We start from the raw sequence: 14,980 nt of genomic DNA, 5'->3' as shown, positions 1-14,980 counted from the left end.
TCTGACCTCCTAAAGCTTATACTTTGGGAGAGACAGCCTTTCTACCCTCACCAATATAATATGAATGCTAGTAACTTCAGTAGTTACCTTCAACTGATATAAGTCCTGTCTCCATTTTTTTTTCCTTTTTCTTTCCTCTATCATCAGTAGAGTTGCGGTACAGTAAGAAGGAGTTAAGGAAACACTCATATTGTAGGCAAATAAATATATGTTGATCAAATGAATGGATACTTGCAAGTCTCTGTTATGTGTAGACCTCTTGATTTATTTGTATTCATTTACTTCATAAATCTCATCAAAGCAACATATTTCCTCCTTGAATTCCCCTCAGACACTTCTTATATGCAAGCTGTATCTTCAGGTTTCAGTTTAAACCATTGCATGTATATGAGTGCGTATGCTACAAACCTTTAACTACACTTGTAATTAATGTTCATATTATATTGTTCTATTGAAATTTGCATCCTTCTTTGTCTACAAATGTGCATAATTTTGGCGTTATAATATCCTCTTCTGGCCGTACATAAGTTTATAGTGCTTATAATTCTAGAATACTTAGTTAATATTATAAACTCTGAAAGTCAGCTTCTGTAGTTAGCAATTTTTTCAGAATATGATCTCAATATATCATTTTTCTAATGTAAGCATGTTCTGTTTCTTAACTCATATTGAATGCATGCATGGTAATAAATCTAGTAGTAGGTTAAAAATAATTCACTTCACTTTCAGTATTTACTGTACCATTAGTCATATATCAGGTTTTAATGGGTTAAATACATGTAACACTCTATAAAGAGCTAGCCTTTCTTCATTTATATCAGGATGTCTGATGTCCCTAGCTGAATGAACATATAATAAGTGAAAATATATGTATATATACATGTATACCTCTGTATGTCCATATATGTATAATTAGAGCTCATTTCTTTATCTTCTTTTGCCCAGCCAACTTTTTTTTTTTTGAGATGGAGTTTTGTTCTTGTCGCCCAGGCTGGAGTGCAATGGCTCAATCTCGGCTCACTGCAACCTCCGCCTCCCAGATTCAAGCAATTCTCCTGCCTCAGCCTCCGAGTAGCTGGAATTACAGGTGTGTGCCACCATGCCCGGCTAATTTTTGTACTTTTAGTAGAGACAGGGTTTCACCATGTTGGCCAGGATGGTCTCAAACTCCTGACCTCAGGTGATCTACCCGCCTTGGCCTCTCAAAGTACTGGGATTATAGGCGTGAGCCACTGTGCCCGGCCCTGTGCAGCCAACTCTTACTCTCTTTTGTAGTTAAGCCCAGGCAACATGTCCTGCAATGCTTCTCTGAACTCTGCCTTCCAAATTAGCTGGCCACTCCACTTGCGTGCTTCCATAGTTCCCTAGGTACACTTCTGTCAAGTCCTTCTCACCGGGAACTAGTATAGAGTAAATATATTTCAGTACCTAAGACAATCTTTGACACACCTGTAGGTGTATAATAAATAGCTATTGAAAGAATAAAGATTAAATAAATGAATGTCTTTACTTTGTATCCCCAACAACAAAGTCTGTGCCTGGAAATCAATAGGTACTTAATAAAAGTTGCATAAATGAATGAACAACTGAAACAAGGAAGGAAGGAAGGAAGGAAGGAAGGAAAGGAAGTTGGCCAACTACTATTAAGGGATTTTATTGGATGCTTTTTTAAATTGAACTCATTTTTGTCTTCACTTTTTTAAACACTTATTTTGTCTTTATTCTGATTTTTTCTGAACCATATTTTTGTCAAGTAAATACAGTTTTTCAATTGTTTTACGTGTATTAGATGTTTATTATAAATAAATATTGTTAAAATTTAAGGAAATAAAGTAAAAATTACTGACAAAGTTATCATGCAGAGATAACTATTTTGGAGGAAAACCTTCCAGACTTTGAAATATATATATATATATATATATATATATCACACTTTAGGAAAATATATATATATATTTATATATATCACACTTTAGGAAAATAAACCATGCTATATAATACTGTTTTTTAGCTTGCCCTCTGCCCTCTAAAACTTTTTGTAATGAAAAAGGTGTAATGAAGGCCTTTTACACCAATAAATACTGATCGATCTGTATCATTAGTTTTAATCCACAGTAGATACCTAATTAGACTAATCTCTCATTGTTAGATTTTATATTGCTTTCATTTTTTGACTGTTATTGGAATGGTGAGATGAATGTCTTTGCTCATATATTTGTGCACATGTGGGCCATTTGCCACATAAAAGGACCTTGGATGTGTCTGTAGGAAAGTGTCTTGGATTTCTGTAGGAAGTATCTTTGTTGCTTAATTGCTGAGTCAAAGGGTAAGATTGTTAAACATTTTGACACATTGACAAATTAATAAAAGGTTGTGACAAAATATATTGTGATAAACAATGATTTTCCATCTCAATAAACACTAATTAACTCACTTGTAAAGTGCTTGAAGAACGCCTGGTACATAGGGCTCAATAAATTTTAAATCTTCATCATCATCGTCACATCATCATCATGAACATCCCCTTTGAGTTAATGTTTACATTGTAAGTGTGTATGTAAGCTACTTACAATCATTTTTTATATCCAAGGAGGACTAAACAAGTGCTCAAATAGATTGTCTTACTAAACTATTGGCATTTTGTAACTTTGTCATCCCCCAATATTTTCCTATTTAATGCAATGAACATTAATAACCTCATCTTTCTCATATTGGCAGTAGGCAAAATACACGATAATGAAGAAGCATGATTTTTAATTTTGAAACTATATTATACTGCCTGATATGCCAGTATTTTTCAGTATGAACTCGTAAAGATGAAAGTAAATGTGCAAGAGTCATATTATAATGCCACATTGAAAGCACAAAGAAAAAAGGAAATTATAAGTGAAGGAGGAAAGATTTGTATTTTAATTTATTAAGTAAAATTTGTTAGGAAAAATTTGTTCTAGGATGTATGACACATTATCTTTCTTCCCATATTCTGAAATGATGTGGCTTATTTATATCTTTGTTAGGTGCAGTTCTTACAGCTAAGTGCTGTGGAAGGACCTAGATTATTTTTGGTCTTCAAACAAATTGTAGTGGTGGTATTTTTTAAAAAATGGAAATCTCATGTAAAACACCCAGAGATCAGATAGTTCAAAATAATGATGGAACTTCCTCAGCAGTTAAATGTTTGTGATTTTTTTAAACTAATACTTCATTTTGTTTGTGAATTTTCTCAAATACTTCCCCAGACCTCAGATTAGTTTCTGCAGATTTATAACATACAAACAACACTTCTGTTCTTACTGTATTTTTGGAACTTTAGAGCAACTTGATTTTTTAAAAAATGAATTTAATTTTTAAACTTTCAATTTATGTACTTAGAACAACTCCCAATTTTTCTTGCTTACTAAAGTCCATTGCTGGTAAGAAAAGAAGGTAATTAAGTAAACATGTAAAAAGAAAATATATGCTAATTTTAAAATGGTCATCATATTAAAGACTTTTTTTTTTTATAATTTTCACCTTTTAGCCTCAAGTGATGAGCCAAAATTTTGAATGTTAAAATAGCCCCTGCTTTGGGGATGTAAAATAACATAAATATGAAAAGCTCATCTTTTATACTTGAAAGAGCTTGATGGATATGGCTTTCATTATTGATTTATGGTATATAAATATATCTTAGTTTGTAGTCAAAGTGAATATAAACCACAACTTTTTCTGACTCTTTCCATTTCTAGCATTTTCTAACATCACATTTGCATATTTTTCCTGACCGCTTCTGAAATCCTGAGGTTAAAAGGAATACAGAAAGATGTAATTAGATTTATCATTCCCTTAAATTCAACTTGTGTAGCTGAAGGTTTGTTTGTGACTTATTACAGAGCCTGTGACTTAAAAATCCTTCCCACAACCACAAGCTAAAGTGGGAGAAAACAAACTACCTCACCTTTTCAACCAAGAGGGAGGAGCAAAAATCAGTGAACTTTTACAGAAGAACCTGCCAGCCTGTGATGATCCTACCAAAGAGAAACCTCAATGAGTTACGGAATTTCCTTTTTGGTGAATTGAGTGCTGTTTTTGCTTTTCTCAGATTCCAAATGAGAGTATACATTTTTCTTTGTTTGATGTGCTGGGTGAGATCTGGTAAGATATTAATTAATAATTTGATTTATCTTTAAAAATTGCATATAAAATAGTGTGGTCTGTATTCTGGGATAAAGAATGTTATGATATAATGGGATAAAAATATGTTAGATTATTGGTACTAATTATAACAAACATTACTATTAAGAAAACTTCTGTGTGTGTACGTGTGTGTGTGCATGTGTTTGTTTAATAAGTTGACATTTTGCATTTTATTTACTTGCCAGATAATTAGTAACTAGAAAACCTTTTTTTAAAACAAGATGTAACTAGAGAATAAATAGAAATACTCGAGAAAAAAATTCAGTAATGGAGAAATTCATTTGGTATTTAAAATTATGCCTTAAATATCTTGTTTCAATTTTATTTGTTTAACTAGCTCTACTTTTGAAGAAAATTCTTACTTGGATAAAGTATCGATTGCAAAACAAACAAAATAACCATATACTACAACTTTTGCTCTCATTCAGTATGACGAAAAACAAAGCTGGTTTATGGTAATAAGGTAGAACTTTATTCTGGTTTATTGGTGTACAGTAATAAAGTTTATCAAAATTAAGAGTATCATTTTCTACTTTATGAGAAAGTAGAATTACTTGTTCGACTTATAAGTAGAACAATTAGTTCTACTTTATGGTAATAACAGTGGCAAATTTAAAATTCAAGATGATAGTTTTCTGTAGGGGTTTTATGAGAGCAGATTATTTCCTTTATGTTTTAAATTTATTTGAAATTTGTTAATGCATACTTGAATAACTTTAAAATTAACTAGAAATTAACATTATTTCTTATGTTTTCAATTGGCTATTTGAGATGACCATAAATTCTGGAAATGTTTGAATTTTATATTTGAATATAGAATCTAAATGATACTGATATGCAGTTTATAATTTATATTATTACTCTTAAGTTTCTTGATAGGGATTTTATGTTATTGTAACGTATAATAGTGGCACCTTCAGTTGAAAGCCAGAGAAATTTGAAGTCTAGGCCCCTAATCTTATGTGTCATTTTTAATACAGTTATAATCATTTTAATATCATAGTTTACATTAAAAACTTATTTGACAGACTTTCTGATATTATTGTTTTGATTAGTATTTATTTAGTCAGTTGCCTCAATTTTCAGTTGGAAAAATTCAAACATAATTGCTTTGTATGTTTCTGTCTGCTAATTCTTGTGTAATGATGATTAAAATACAATAGTAGAACTTTTAGATATTAACAGTAGTAAATAGAAAATAAGTGAATTACAAATTTTACTGATCCTCAAATTCATTTTTAACCCATGTAGACTCTATGCGTTCTCTCATTTTCCTTGAATCTCTACTTGATTAAAAAATTTTGTTGATTTCCAGTAGTTTATTTCATACAAGTGTGTTTTATTTATTACACATGCTCCTTTCTTCTCCACTAGAGATTCTGATATATACTTCAAGGAGGGCATGTTTCATGGTTGTCAACATGAAAATCATTGATTACATGTGCCTTTAATAAAGAAACGACATTCCGAAAAGCAGTTTAGTCAGGTGTTTTTAAAAATTGTAAGTAGAATAAAATGGGAGAGGAGAGATAGATCAAAAAACTTTATACAAATATACAGTATATCTATGTATATATTCTAATTATATGCATATATGCATATTTATTCTTAGTACAGTTGCCAACTTATTGTAACCATTTACATTGAAATTTTTGTTGTTGCTATTATTATATTGCAAGGGTCAGAAATTCTTTTTTTCTTTGGACAGGGTCTCATTCTGTCACCCAGGCTGGAGTATAGTGTGAAGTTCATGGCTCACTACAGCCTCGACCTCCTAGGTTCAAGCAATCCTCTGGCTTCAGCCTGCAGGGTAGCTGGGGCTGCAGGCACACACCACCACGCCTGGCTAATTTTGTAATTTTTGGAGAGACAGCGTTTCACTATGTTACCCAGGCTGGTCTCCAACTCTTGGGCTCAAGTGATCTGCCCTTCTCAGCCTCCCAAAGTGCTGGGATTACAGGCATGAGCCACTGAGCCAGCCAGGAAATATTTTTGTAAACGACCAGATAGTAAATATTTTAGGTTTTGTGGGCCAAACAGTCTCTTTTGCACCTACTCAGCTTTGTTACCAAAGCAAGAAAGCAGCAGTAGATAATGCATAAACAAGTAAATGTGCATGTGCACGAATACAACTTTATTTATGGAAACTCACATTTGAATTTGTTGTAACTTTCATGTCACCAAATATTATAATTTTGATTTTTTCCCAACCATTTAAACATGTAAAAAACATTCTTAGCTTGCCAACCAGACTTGACCACAGGACATAGTTTCCCACTCCTGTGTGCTTTGGAAGAGATGTTAAAGGTAGATTAATTCAGCTTTCTCATTTCACAGTTGAGGAAAGTGAAAAACAGAATAAAATGAAGTTATTTTTGTAAAGTCACAGAACTTGTAGTATGTGATAAAAATGCGAATTCTTATCCATAGGCTGGAGGTGAAGCCCAAGATTAGCAATTCTACTAAGCTCTCAGGTGATGCCTACGGGTACGCAGACCACCTTGGAGTAATAAGGGTATAGGAAGTTACAGAACCTTAGAAGCCTGTTTGTAGGGCAGTAATCTTTCCAGAACCCATGGGATTCTGAGCTAAGTGCCTCAACAAAATCATTATTTTTCTCTAAATTGTGTCAGTATTTTTCTGATATGATCCACGATTAATTTTTCTTGACTTACTAAAATCAGATGCCCTCAAGGAATTTTAATTTATTGTACCAAAATCTCTTTAAACAAGGATCATGTGAAAGAAAATGAAATTTGGAACTAAAAGACCCAGATTCATGTCCTGGTGGCATGTCATCTTGTGCCAAGTCACTTAACCCTCTACATGCAGTTAATAGCTGTAATACTATCTCACTCTATTGTGAAGCTCAAAGAAGGTAACATAAATGTTGATTTGGTCACGTAGAAAGCAATATAAATTAGGTTAGAATAATCCACTGTGTTTTTTTCCGTGTTCATTTTCTCTTTAATTCTTTTAGATAATTTCCAGATGTAAGACTTCTCCGTGTGTGGTTCATGAACTACCATATGAGAATTCTCTGGGTTACCCACTTAAAAAAATGCAGATATATCTACCAAATCAGAATCTCTGGGGTTGGCCCCAGGAAATTACATTCTGAAAATTCTGATGTACCCAGTCATTTTTTTTACATCCATTTTTAAGATCATTCTTGGGAATTCCTGGTATAAAGACTTGTTAGACACCTACTTTATTTTGCTTGTGTAGTCAGATTCATTTTCAGCAGCTTTCCTAACATTTGCATAAATGAGTTGCTGACTATCTTGTTTTTTCATTAAAAAATTAATTGACATAGTTGTGCCTATTATTTCTAGAGTACATAGTAATATTTTGATAGATATAATGCATAGTGATCATATCAAAGTAATTAGTGTATTGATATCTCAAAGTTACCATTTCTTTATGTTGGGAGCACTCAATATCCTCCTAGCTATTTGAAACTATGTATTATTGTTAACTATAGTCATTCTACGGTGATGTAGAACACTAGAACTTATTTCTCCTATCTAGCTATAATTTTGTATTCTTTCTAAATGTGTGTTTTGATTGCTTCACAACTACATAATTAAAGCTATATTTGCCTTTTATTTTGCTTTCTGCCACTAGCATTCAGGGATTTTAACATTTTACCTACAGTGTTGTGTCTTAACTGGCTCTGTGGCCATAGAAGCCACTGTCTTCGTAGCATAAAGTGGGTCAATTGTTTCGTACTTGGAATTCTGCTGGCCCAAAAGGGTCTTCCTTCTTATTATACATGAATAAACAAAGAGCTAGTGAACTTCTGATAGGGTCTTATTTATGTTGCTCAAATGTTTACATAATAACTTGTGCCAAAAATATAGTGCTCATGCTTTTCAGTTCTCACCCAGAAATGTCCTGTGGCTTCTAGTTGCATGCCTGAGATCATGTAATCTCTTTTAACTTCACTTTCTTCATATATAAAATGAAGAAAAGAAGAGGAAATATAAAACAACACTGGGCTTGCCATGAAGTGATAGCTGAATATAAACTATTATCATGTGGTTAATATTGTCATTATTAACAAATCCATTTTTTTTTCCAGATGTGAGGAAAGAGAATGAAGGAGGTTTTCATGTAGGATTTTTGGGATGAGAATGGGGGTTTAGATTATCAGAAAAAAAGGGTTAAATCTTTCTAAGATGTGTGAGGATTGTAGCTTTTTATGGCTAAGTTTTAAGGCTCTCTGTTCTTGAGTCAGCAAAGCTAGTGGTTTTTTGTTCATTTTGATTACAAACTAAGTTATCTTTATACACCATAAAATCAATAATGAAAACACTGAAAATTGCAAGATGAACTTATCTCAGCAGCTTGCCTAGCATGAAAAAGCATTTGAAATCAAAGAATGTTACAGTAACAGGAGACCATTTCTTTTAACTCCTTCCATTTAAACATGAGGAAACTGAGACTCAGAGATGAGAGGTAAAATAACTTGCTCAGAGTCACAAGAGATGTTTGAGAGAGGCTAGAGGTACTTGAGTCTCAGCTGCTCACGTCCAGGGCACTATGCCTGCCTCTGGACTGTCTGTTTTAATCTCCTTGCTCTCAATTTCGAAGGCATTGTAACTGTAATGGAAATATGTTTCAGAGAGAATGCTGGACAACCTACAATGATTATTTATAACTTCCCCATGTGTCTTTGGTATTTTTAACATTTTTGCTGCTTCTATAATTTGAAACCTAATAAGATTTTCAGTATTATTTCTCAGCTTACCTCTCTGTTGAGATTACTGCTAGAGTCATTATCTTCCTACATCTTTGGAAATAAAATCTTATATTATGTACCTGCTAGTGAATTTTGAATCACAATAGAGTTACTTAGTCTATTTCTCAGATCCTCAATTTGTTAATTTTTCAAACAGGTACAAAAATTAATACTAATCTTTCTGTTTTAGATATATTCGGTTTTTGCTGATACCATTCATTTTGGCAATTTTTATTCTTAATTAACTGAAGTCTATTAAATCTATTTTTTCTCATTAAACTAAGAAATGAATATTTTAGATATAGAAAACTAAAAATATTAAAATACAGACAATAGAAATCACACAGAGAAATACAGATGAACTGAGAACACAATTTAATCAGCATCACTGCAAACTACATTTGTGTTGGTTAATATCTTACCCAATAAAGATGTGTATGTGTGGGGGAAGGTATGTGCACAAATATATACATGTGTTTACAGTGTATTATATATATGCTATATCATGGATAAAATGAGTACTATATAAATATGGGCTATATATACAGAAATATATATTCATATGGCTCATGTGTATGGTTTTTATTATCTTATTGTATTTCATTTTACATAATACGTGCTTTCTGATGTTATCCTTAGTTTTCAGAAACATAATTTCTTAAATGCTGCATAGTCCCCATCTTAGAAATACACGATAATTTATTTTTCCAGCCTCTAATTTCCATGTATTTAATTGAATCCTAAATATTCTGTATTGAAATATTGCAATATACATTGATGTTAGTAGTCAATGAGTATAAAGGTAAAAATGATATGGTAATGTTATTTTAATTAAAATTTATTGATTTTTTAAGGAGACTAAGCATATGTTTAATACATTTATGAGCTCTTTGAATATTTTTAGAAAATATCTGTTTATATCCCTCACCTGGTGTTCAACTATAGTATTCTTTTTCTTTTTTCTCATTTATGGTTTTGTATATATATATTAGTTCCTTTCCTACCTTATATTGAAAACACTTCCGTAGTTCATTTTTTGTCTTTTGTCTAGTTTATAGTGTTTCTTTATGTACAGATGTTTTAAATGTATGTGCCATGAAATCTATTGGCTTCCTGGTTTCTTCCTTTGTTTTTATGCTGAAAAATTATTCTTCAATCTGAGATCATATATATATTAACTGTATCATTCTTCTAGTTCATATAATTTTACTTTTACGTGGAATACTTTAATATAACTAGAATCAAATAATTATCCTAGCATTGTTTATTTAAAAATCCATCACCTTTGACTGCTTTTAATTGCCATAATTATTATAGTTAAAATGGTATATTTATGGGTGTCCCCATTCTATTTCATTAAACTGTCTATCTATTTTTGGTTCTGTTTCACAGGCCTCTTTTTAATTGGTTTATTATGTGAACATAATTTTAATCATGGTCCTATTATCTTCAAAATGTCATTTATTTTTCTTATACACTTTCTGCCTCTCCTTAGTTATCGTACTGAGACATTATTTTAGAATTGCACTGCACATATAAATTAATTTGAGCAGAATTTACTTCATGATATTAATGCTTATATTCAATCATGGTGTATTTCAGTACTGTATTTTTAAAAATTTCTTTTTTCATTTTTTCCTCTTTTCTCTTTTCCTCTTCTTTCTGTTTTCTTTTCCTTCTTTTCTCTCTCTCCTCCCAAACCCTTCTACCTCTTTTTTAAAAAAAAGACTAATTTGCAAATCATAGGAACCTAGTTTAAACCGGCTTAAACCCACTCATCCTTCAAAAAATAGGAATTGATTATATCATATAACTGAAAATTTTTGAATTAAATACCACTACATTTATTTATACCAGTACACATATTAAGCCTAGCATCCATTAGCTATTCTTCCTGATGCTCTTGCTCCCCGTAACCCCCACAAACAGGGCCCAGTGTGTGTTGTTCTGCCCCATGTGTCCATGTGATTTCAGCATTTAGCTCTCACTTAGAAGTGAGAACATGTGGCATTTGGTTTTCTGTTTCTGTGTTAATTTGCTAAGGATAATGGCCTTTAGCTCCATTCGTGTCCCTGTGAAGGCTATAATCTCATTCATTTTTAAGGCTGCATAGTATTCCATGGTGTATATGTACCACATTTTCTTTCTTTCTTTCTTTTTTTATTATATTTTAAGTTTTAGGGTACATGTGCACAACGTGCAGGTTAGTTACATATGTATACATGTGCCATGTTGGTGTGCTGCACCCATTAACTTGTCATGTAACATTAGGTATATCTCCTAATGCTATCCCTCCCCCCAACCCACACCCCACAACAGGCCCCAGTGTGTGATGTTCCCCTTCCTGTGTCCATGTGTTCTCATTGTTCAATTCCCACCTATGAGTGAGAACATGCGGTGTTTGGTTTTTTGTCCTTGTGATAGTTTGCTGTGAATGATGGTTTCCAGCTTCATCCATGTCCCTACAAAGGACATGAACTCATCCTTTTTTATGGCTGCATAGTATTCCATGGTGTATATGTGCCACATTTTCTTAATCCAGTCTATCATTGATGGACATTTGGGTTGGTTCCAAGTCTTTGCTATTGTGAATAGTGCTGCAATAAACATACGTGTGTATGTGTCTTTATAGCAGCATGATTTATAATCCTTTGGGTATATACCCAGTAATGGGATTGCTGGGTCAAATGGTATTTCTAGTTCTAGATCCCTGAGGAATCGCCACACTGACTTCCACAATGGTTGAACTAGTTTACAGTCCCACCAACAGTGTAAAAGTGTTCCTATTTCTCCACATCCTCTCCAGCACCTGTTGTTTCCTGACTTTTTAATGATCACCATTCTAGCTGGTGTGAGATAGTATCTCATTGTGGTTTTGATTTGCATTTCTCTGATGGCCAGTGATGACGAGCATTTTTTCATGTGTCTTTTGGCTGCATAAATGTCTTCTTTTGAGAAGTGTCTGTTCATATCCTTCGCCCACTTTTTGATGGGGTTGTTCGTTTTTTTCTTGTAAATTTGTTTGAGTTCATTGTAGATTCTGGATATTAGCCCTTTGTCAGATGGGTAGATTGCAAAAATTTTCTCCCATTCTGTAGGTTGCGTGTCCACTCTGATGGTAGTTTTTTTTTTTTGCTGTGCAGAAGCTCTTTAGTTTAATTATATCCCATTTGTCAATTTTGGCTTTTGTTGCCATTGCTTTTGGTGTTTTAGACATGAGGTCCTTGCCCATGCCTATGTCCTGAATGGTATTGCCTAGGTTTTCTTCTAGGGTTTTTATAGTTTTAGGTCTAACATTTAAGTCTTTAATCCATCTTGAATTAATTTTTGTATAAGGGGTGAGGAAGGGATCCAGTTTCAGCTTTCTACATATGGCTAGCCAGTTTTCCCAGCACCATTTATTAAATAGGGAATCCTTTCCCCATTGCTTGTTTTTCTCAGGTTTGTCAAAGATCAGATGGTTGTAGATATGCGGCAGTATTTCTGAGGGCTCTGTTCTGTTCCATTGATCTATATCTCTGTTTTGGTACCAGTACCGTGCTGTTTTGGTTACTGTAGCCTTGTAGTATAGTTTGAAGTCAGGTAGCATGATGCCTCCAGCTTTGTTCTTTTGGCTTAGGATTGACTTGGCAATGTGGGCCCTTTTTTGGTTCCATATGAACTTTAAAGTAGTTTTTTCGAATTCTTTGAAGAAAGTCATTGGTAGCTTGATGGGGATGGCATTGAATCTATAAATTACCTTGGGCAGTATGGCCATTTTCACGATATTGATTCTTCCTACCCATGAGCATGGAATATTCTTCCATTTGTTTGTATCCTCTTTTATTTCATTGAGCAGTGGTTTGTAGTTCTCCTTGAAGAGGTCCTTCACATCCCTTGTAAGTTGGATTCCTAGGTATTTTATTCTCTTTGAAGCAATTGTGAATGGGAGTTCATTCATGATTTGGCTCTCTGTTTGTCTGTTATTGGTGTATAAGAATGCTTGTGATTTTTGCACATTGATTTTGTATCCTGAGACTTTGCTGAAGTTGCCTATCAGCTTAAGGAGATTTTGGGCTGAGACAATGGGGTTTTCTAGATATACAATCACGTCATCTGCAAACAGGGACAATTTGACTTCCTCTTTTCCTAATTGAATACCCTGTATTTCCTTCTCCAGCCTGATTGCCCTGGCCAGAACTTCCAACACTATGTTGAATAGGATTGGTGAGAGAGGGCATCCCTGTCTTGTGCCAGTTTTCGAAGGGAATGCTTCCAGTTTTTGCCCACTCACTATGATATTGGCTGTGGGCTTGTCATAGATAGCTCTTATTATTTTGAAATACGTCCCATCAATACCTAATTTATTGAGAGTTTTTAGCATGAAGGGTTGTTGAATTTTGTCAAAGGCCTTTTCTACATCTATTGAGATAATCATATGGTTTTTGTCATTGGTTCTGTTTATATGCTGGATTACTTTTATTGATTTGCGTATGTTGAGCCAGCCTTGCATGCCAGGGGTGAAGCCCACTTGATCATGGTGGATAAGCTTCTTGATGTGCTCATGTCATTTGCCCACTATTTAATGGAGTTGTTAGTTTTTATTCTTGTAAATTTGTTTAAGTTCCTTATAGATTTATAGATTCTGGATATTAGACCTTTGTCGGATGCATAGTTTGCAAAAATTTTCTCCCATTCTGTAGGTTGTTTAGTCTGTTGATAGTTACTTTTGCTGTGCAGAAGCTCTTTAGTTTAATTAGATCCCACTTGTTAATTTTTGTTTTAGTTGCAATTGCGTTTGGTGTCTTTGTCGTGAAATCTTAGCCTGTGTCTGTGTTCTGAATGGTATTGCCTAAGTTGTCTTTCAGGGTTTTTGTAGTGTTGGGTTTTACATTTTATGTTTTTAATCCCTCTTCAGTTAATTTTTGTATAAGATGTAAGGAAGGAGTCCAGTTTCAATCTTCTTCATATGGCTAGTCAGTTATCCCAGCACCACTTATTCAACAGGGAATCCTTTCCCATTGTTTTTGGCAGGTTTGTTGAAGATCAGCTAGTTGTAGGTGTGCAGCATTATGTCTGGGTTCTCTACTCTGTTCCACTGGTTTATGTGTCTGCTTTTGTACTAGGATCATGCTGTTTTGGTTACTGTAGCCCTGTAGTATAGTTTGAAGTCAGGTAGTGTGATGCCTCCAGCCTTGTTCTTTGTACTTAGGATTGCCTTGGCTATTTGGGCCCTTTTTTGGTTCCATGTGAATTTTAAAATAGTTTTTTTTTCTCATTCTGTGAATAATCTCAATGGTAGTTTAATAGGAATCACATTGAATCTATAAATTGCTTTGGGCAGTATGGTCATTTTAATGATACTGATTCTTTCTATCCATGAGCATGGTATGTTTTTCGATTATTTTTGTGTGTCATCTCTGATTTATCTGGGCAGTGTTTTGTTGTTCTCCTAGTAGAGACCTTTCACTACCCTAGTTAGTTAGATGTATTCCTAGGTATTTTATTCTTTTTGTGGCAATTGTGAATGAGAGTTAATTCCTGATTTGGCTCTAGGCTTGACTTTGTTGGTGTATAGGAATAATAGTGATTTTTGCACATTGATTTTGTATCCTAAGACTTTGCTGAAGTTCTTCTTTATCAATTTAAGAGGCATTTGGGCAGAGACTATAGGGTTTTCTAGAGATAGGATCATGTTGTCTGCAAACAGTGGTAGTTCATCTTCCTCTCTCCCTATTTGGATGCCTTTTATTTCTTTCAAATCTTGCCTGATTGCCCTGGTCAGGACCAATACTATGTTGAATAGGAGTGGTGAGAGAGGGTATCCTTGTCTTGGCTGGTTTTCAAGGGGAATGCTTTCAGCTTTTACCCATTTAGTATGATGTTGGCCGTGGGTTTGTCATATATGGCTCTTATTATCTTGAGGCATGTTCCTTCAATACATAGTTTATTGAGAGTTTTTAGCATGAAGCGATGTTGAATTTTACTGAAGGCCTTTTCTGCATCTATTGAGATAATCATGTGGTTTTTGTCTTTAGTTCTGTTTATGTGATGAATCACATTTATTGATTTGTGTATGTT

At 33.6% G+C, this 14,980-nt stretch overlaps 1 protein-coding gene across 6 annotated transcripts in view; it reads left to right on the top strand.

Annotated features, from left to right (window-relative positions):
- The window catches only part of LIPI (lipase I), a 107,072-nt gene that overhangs the window by 1,190 nt on the left and 90,902 nt on the right, over positions 1-14,980 (top strand). For 5 of the 6 annotated variants that reach the window (XM_024352366.3, XM_054675193.1, XM_054675196.2 and 2 more), the window contains exon 2: positions 3,873-4,134. In XM_024352366.3, the coding sequence (XP_024208134.2) occupies positions 4,002-4,134 (133 nt within the window). In that variant the 5' untranslated portion in view covers positions 3,873-4,001. Of the gene's footprint in view, positions 1-945; positions 1,088-3,872; positions 4,135-14,980 lie in introns of all 6 variants that reach the window. The other variant, XM_054675195.2, reaches the window with a different exon arrangement.

The sequence above is a fragment of the Pan troglodytes genome, chromosome 22, assembly GCF_028858775.2.
Source record: "Pan troglodytes isolate AG18354 chromosome 22, NHGRI_mPanTro3-v2.0_pri, whole genome shotgun sequence".
Lineage (NCBI taxonomy): Eukaryota > Metazoa > Chordata > Mammalia > Primates > Hominidae > Pan > Pan troglodytes.
This window is presented reverse-complemented; position numbering and strand designations above follow the sequence as displayed.